At 32.9% G+C, this 7,317-nt stretch overlaps 1 protein-coding gene across 1 annotated transcript; it reads right to left on the reverse strand.

Annotated features, from left to right (window-relative positions):
• Positions 1-617: 617 nt before the first annotated feature.
• Positions 618-1,709, reverse strand: LOC102801575 (tripartite motif-containing protein 2-like). Its single transcript, XM_006822410.1, has one exon. The coding sequence runs from the start codon at positions 1,707-1,709 to the stop codon at positions 618-620; it is 1,092 nt and encodes a 363-aa protein (XP_006822473.1).
• Positions 1,710-7,317: the final 5,608 nt, after the last annotated feature.

Raw genomic sequence — 7,317 nt, forward strand, 5'->3', positions numbered from 1 at the left:
AAAACAAACTGGTATCTTTCTACCAACGAAAACAAACATGATGAAAAGATTTTTAACTGAAATCAGATACATTTTTAAAATAAATAATTCTAACCATATTTTGGTACAAGTTTAACTACTGCAATCCAAGATTGTTTTTTTCTTAGACTACACCTCTGGACTAATATAAAAGCTTATTATCTGATATCACAGATAATTTGTAAAATCTCTTAAACTGACCAATAACAGCAAATCAAATAATGTTTCAAAGTAAGGTGTAGTCATGTTGACATCTTTATGACAAAGTTAGTACATATAGTAAACATATGAATATGTTAAAACTAGAAAAACTGATCTGTGTACTAAAGTAGATAATTCAACAAGTTTAACAAAATAACAAAAAATACAAAAAATGACAAGGTTCCATCTAAAAGGAGAACTGTGTCCATGTAACATTGCACTAGTGGTTATATCAACACTTACAGTAGCCTGTTTCACTTCTGTGTTATTTTTCGGATATATATTAACTGTATGAAGCCATATGCTTAGATGTAAAACAGCTGTACTTTCTCATTGGATGAATGAATATAACTTTTTCTTTTTATAAAAACCAATGAAATCTTAATAGAAAAGTTGTATCAGTAACAATTAAGAACATTTTTCTCCCCAGATTTTGGCCAGTTGATTTTTGTTGTGGAAACTTCACTTTTAACATTTCCCTTATCTTCCAAAGCCAAATCCCTCACTACTTCTTCCACCTTACATAAATCTTGAGTGTTGACACTTGGCAGACAATTAATGAACTTCTTATCTTGGAAGCTGGGTAAAAAGCTTGTTGCCATGTACAACTGACATAGACGTTTCATAATATCTTTCTTATAAGCTAGAACCAAACCAGAGTGGTTGTTGCTACCAACTACTTTCTCACTGAATTGGCAGCAATGGTTGATTAGACTTTCCCCAACATACATGCTATGTTTCTCCACTTGCAAATACTTCTGCTGAACATAAAAACTCTTCTCAATCTTTTGTATCAGTTTATCTTTGCACTTTGCAAGGTCTTCAAACAGCTTCTCAAATTTCTTCTCGATCAAATTTATCTTGTCTGTTTTCTCGTGCTGTATCTTTTCAGAAGCTTTTTCGATATCTGCTGAAGTCAGCTGAAGGTTCCTGACTTGTTGTTTGCACTTATTAATTGCTTCAACGATACTCAGTGCAGCGTCCTCATCTCCTTCTGGAAGAGAGAATGTGATGTGCTGTTCATGCGATCTTAGGCATTTATCGCAGAGCAGTTCATCACACATTTTACAGTAGTGCTGGCACTGGTCTTGATGTTCAGGGCAAACCAACAACTCATCTTGAAGACTTTTCAGCTCATGGTCAGCATAATTATAATTGTGACTCGCCACACAACCTTCACATAAAGTCGAGGAACAGTCCAGACATTTAGTTGATCCAATTGGTCTCATGCAGCCATCACATCGAGCTCCAAATTCGGAGTCATTCTCATCATACTCCACAATTTTGTTATCCTTTAGGCTTTTTAATCCTCCATCTGGTAAAGAAGTCTTGTGTTCACAAATTGGGCAGACAATTGCACCGACCGAAACATTGAACTTGAGACATTCTTCACAAAACGTGTGTAAGCAGGACAACAGTTTGGGTTTCTTGTATTCCATAAGACAAATACCACACAGCAGATCAATTTTTACACCACCACCTTCAGCCATGACACATCAATAACTATCAATACAAGTGGCAAGGTAGTTCTGAAAGTTCATAGATAAAGAAAATTGCATTATATTATATTATACTTTGCGCCAAGCAAGGGATTAATAATAATAATAATAATTTTTATTGAATCTTTACAAATACAATTTTTCTATCAGTCTATAGCAAAAAAGTTATAAAAGAATGTTTAGTTAGTTAACAGGGGGTGTGTCGCACCCAACTTATTGCCACTTCTATACGAGAACGAAAGAACGAAAAATAGCCACAATTTTTTAGGTAACACTATCAGTAACGACATGAATACATACCTCACGGAAAAGACAACTATGCATGTGCGTCAAATGGTCAATAGTCTGAAGAAACGAGAAGGGTTATGCGCACGCCACATTGGGTCGTATCTGGGAGCTCTCAAATAGGACCTCACGAATACGACCTACTTTACATATTACCCATATTGCATTATACAAAATGGCTGGTAGGTTAGTTGTTAGTTTTTTTCGGTTTCTTCGCAGTGTGTACTCGATGTTTTGCGTTTACCAGTAATCGTACGTTTTCCTGACGCAGTATTTGAACCAATATCGCCTCGCGAGATAGCGATTCAGTTTGCATGTTTATTCATGTTTATGAACGTAGGATTTATTGACATTTATTGGAATATTTATTGGCATCGGACTCGTTGCGTTGACCCGAATCTTCGACAGCTTGTTAAACGGAAGAATAACAAATAGATTTCCATACTCTTCAGGAGTAAAACAGAGCTGTAACTTAAGCCCAACATTATTTAATCGTTTTTATTTTATAAATGCTCTCCAGACATTTTTGCTATGAACACTTGTGACCCTCCAACCAGTCGGAGCCCAGGAACTTTGATCAACTGTACGCAATCCCTATGAGCGGGGGGGGGGGGGGTTTATCGGCTGGTATCTAGTTTAAGAAATAAGGGATGAAGGCTCCAGCCAGCTCATATTTTTTAAACTCGAAAAAACAGTCAAACGGAATGAAAAAATAAAATCTAAAAAAAAAATACCAGCTTGAAGAATATTGGTTGCTGTTTAAAATTTCAAATTTGATCATAGTTCCTGTGCTCCAACACGGGGGGGGGGGGCTCCTTTTACCAAAACCACCACCCCATACCACTCCTAGCCCAATTTAATTGCGTATGTCCCTTCTAAGGACGCCTATAGTTATCTAGAGGGGGTATAGGGAAGAAGGCTTATTACTGAAACAAACGTACACTAGTACAAGTTCGTACTAAAACAAACACTCAATTCTGTCTCAAACCTCAAAATAAGCATAGCTCTAAACCTATTTGATAAATTGATAGCACCCATCATTAGCTATGGGTGTGAAGTATGGGGAGAGGAAGTCACTAAAAATAGCGATATTATTGAAACTGTTAACTATTCTTTCTTCTGATTACTCCTGAGGGTTAAAAAGAATGCTACTAAGCTTGCAATCTTAGGGGAATTGGGAAGATACCCTCTTGCCATAAAAATTATCACACAAATAATTAAATTCTGGCTCAGATCAAAACTTCCATAGACGCCCAAGTTAATAAAAAGCACCTTTGATGAGGTCAATACAGTAAAAACTAGGTGGACAAGAAATGTCGACAAAATAATCAGTGACAACAATCTTGATAAGGCAATAAAACAACAAATAAAAAAAAAGAAACCACACCAAACCAAGACTATCTCTGCTTTACTGAAAGAAAATTATAAAATAAAATGGAAAGAAGCTCTATTTGATGACAACAGAGCAAATGGTGGAACAAACAAATTGGAAAATTATAGAACATTCAAAACACAGTTTAAAATGGAAAAATGTTTAATAACAATGAGTAATATTAAACTGAGACACTCCCTATGCCAGTTCAGAATCTCTGATCACAAACTTCATATTGAAACTGGCAGGCATTGCAGAACTCCAAGGAATGAAAGGGTCTGTAAACACTGTGCTAAAAAGCAGATTGAAGATGAGATACATTTCCTTATGGACTGCAGTCTGTACAATACACACAGAATTGAATTATTCAAGTACTGTAAGGAAATTATACAAAATTTTAGGAAGTTAAATGAACTAGAAAAATTCAATGCAATCATGAAATATTGTTCAGGAATAAGAACTGCACAATACATACAAAAATGTATGCAAATGAGATGTGAGCAGCTCCACCAAAATTAAAAATATTCTTTCCACCATAATTATGACTAATGTGATTTTAATGTGATTTTGTTACCTCTTAATAATATTAGCTAGTGTATTGTATTGTACCGTATAAGTTTATTATGATCTTTTGCGTGTTTGTAATATTATTTAGCTTTATTTAGCATTCTGTGTAGTTGATTAACATTACTGTATCTTAGTGTAGTTTATTTTATTTTATCTTATCTAGTTTTATTGTTATATGACCATAGAACAACTCACTGTAGTTCGCTTTAGTGTTGAATAAATAAATTATTTGACAAATTAATTTATTTTTTAATTCAGCTAATCCTTGTTTGAGGTAGTGATGTCTGGGGGCATTGAAGCATGTACTGTTCCAATGTACTATTTAACATCTAGTATGTTAGCTTGTAGCATTTAACTGGTACAATTGTATAAAACTAGTTTAATTCCTCTCCAGGAATTTGACATGTTTCAATAAATGTAAGGTTATCCTGATATTACTTGTTCTAGACCTGAGTGTTTTTGGGTAAATTTTTTTTCTAAGATTGGGGAACACAGCATTAAAGAACTGGGTAATATTCTTTCCACATTAGACGTAAACAAATTTCACTGGTTAACTCAGGTGACTGTGTATTATTGTTGTCGTTAAAACAATACTTCATACCTTTGTAATTTTTAAACATTATTATCTTGGTATAGTAGTGGTTTATACCCCGGTATAAGGAGCAGTATAAATTTGATATCTTAGAACATAACATGTTTCTGTTTTAGCATGTTTGGTCTTATATTGCTTCAGTGATCAAAACATTCAATCCCATTCCTATACACAAGACAGAACCTATATTTCAAAACTGTGATTGGAATAAACATCTTTCATGATGTTGAATAGTTCCTTAAAATAAAAGGAAGACAGTGATTGGTGTGCTTACTACAGGCTAATTACTGCAATGTATTTTACAACAACTTTCTTTTGGTAACCATCAGGTGCTACAATTGTTTTCTCAATAATGATCAATGTATGTTTCTAATTTGTGTTTATTGAAAATCAAATTATTTTACTAATAGATGTCATCTCTATTACTTATAATAAATAAAATGTGGCTAATGATTTTTATCAAATTTACCGCTGCATGTACATAAATCAGATTAAATTATTACCAGTAGCTGATTTGGATGGCTGATAGACAGTATGAACCTAATAAAATGGTCCATGATTTAACAGTAGAATGTATAGTTACCTTTCTCAAACAAGTGAATTTTTAATCTAATGAATATTTCTATTTAGTATCCACTGGAATTCAAACCAGTGAATGTTTTTTAAATACACAGTGCCCTCTATGGGTTGCTTGGAGAAAGATACAAAATAATGTGAACTACCCCCGGTAATTGAAATTGAAGATTGCATAGCAATTGTTAGTTTTATAGAAGTTCAAGAAAGATTAATGTCTGATAATTGTAAATGTAGTTCCACCTTGTTCAAATTCTACCATTTAAAATCATGAAGTGAAGAATATCATTTTTCAGGCATGTCTTAATATATTGTGTGCACCATAGTTTTGGAATCAGCTGTCCTGAAAATTCATTTATTTAATATTTTAATCATTCATATTGTGAAAGGTGCAGCATTTGAATATTGCATAATATTGCATATATAAATACAATACTGTATCTTATTGTTCACATTTGTCCAGCCATCCCTTTGTGCTAGGCAGCATTATTCAATTTTTGAGACTAATTGAATCCCACATCCCAAATGCCTGGGTTGAGATTTCTCATGGAAGGAATATTGTTTTGAAATAGAAAAGTGATTGTGTTTACAAATCATTAATATACCATTGTAGCTATATAAGGGGATTATTAGGTTTGGGCCAATTGATATTTAAGGTAGAGATGCAGTTTACCAGACAGGTATTTTAATTAGTTAATTAGGCAACCAAGATGACCTCCCTTGTCCACATAACTATATATTTTTAGAAAGCTTATTGTATGAATTTTAAAATTTTGTAAGTATTTTTTTTATGGACATTGTAAATTGAAATATGCACAAAAATGTTTTTTTTTTGGTCAAAAGTGATTTAAAACAAATTCGCTTCTAAACCATGTCTCTGTTTCCTGTCAAAATTGGTTTACGGGTACATCTGTTTACTATGAAGAAAGTTTCGTCTTGAAAACTGTCTACCTGGGCAGCAGCTCAAATTTCACTAATTCAAGTTTATGCATAAATTAACACCCAGGTTAGTTGTCTGTATGATTGTTGTAACACTGTTCAACCAAAAACAATGCCCCTACGGCGTTTTGAAGATAAACACATTGTCAATCATTTGTGAAAATTTTAAAACAAAAGGTCAAAGCGTAAAGTTTATAAGAGACAATTGCTAATTTGTATATTTTATAGTTAAGTAAAAATATATGCTGATTTACATTGCTATTGGATTTAACAGAGTTCCACTAAAAAATGCTCGGCACCATCTAAAAAAAAATTGTTATATATATATATATCTGTCAGATTTGTTAAATTCGTGTAAAAATATGGAAATTTAGATTTTAAGTGAATATTTTTGTCATTTTTGGTAAAAAATGTTATTTTCGACAACTAGTTCGAAACCATAAGTCCAAATGTTTTCATATTTCCAGCAATGATACGTTGGATGGTCAGATTTGTTAAACTGGTGTCAAAATAAGCAAATTTGGATTTTTAGTGAACATTTTTCTCATTTTTGGTAAAAAATGTTATTTTTGACAACTGGTTCAAAACCGTAAGCCCTATTCACAGAGAGCTTTCAACTAAATATAAAACATAATACAGCTTTAAAGTATACTTTGAATATGTAATAGCACAAGTGAGTTAAGTAACTGGTATTTTTGATGAAAAATGCGATGATTATTCTGCTTATATCAGGTCTCTTAAATTGCACACATAATAATTTGGATGGCCATTATAAATAGAACATTGATACAGTCATTAGAAACAACTTTTAGATCTTCTCAGCTTATTTCAGAAGCCACCACATATATGGCACAACAATTGATCTTGCATTCAGCAATGTCTTATGTAAAACTGGAGTACATTTGTAATTGACTCTTTTATACCTGATCATAAGATTATTACTGCACAGATTTATTGAACATTTGTTCTTGGGTGTAACAAAACAATTACATATATGTACAACGTATCAGGAAAGATAACATTTCAAAAACATGACCACAATTTTCAAACAAAAACATTTTTTTTTTTTCTCGACCATTTCTCAGGTTTTTGCACATCCATGATTTCTTAAGTTTAGCCTCAATGATGTTTGTCCAATGAAATGCACTATCCTTATGAACACTATAAAAGTTCATAATTGCAACTGCAAGAAACTGCAACTGCAATGTTTTCTAAATGACTGACTATGAATATTACAACCACAATGCCACTTCACTGATTCTTGTTCCATG

The sequence above is a fragment of the Saccoglossus kowalevskii genome, chromosome 3 (genome assembly GCF_978046115.1).
Source record: "Saccoglossus kowalevskii chromosome 3, keSacKowa6.1, whole genome shotgun sequence".
NCBI classification, from domain to species: Eukaryota; Metazoa; Hemichordata; class Enteropneusta; family Harrimaniidae; genus Saccoglossus; species Saccoglossus kowalevskii.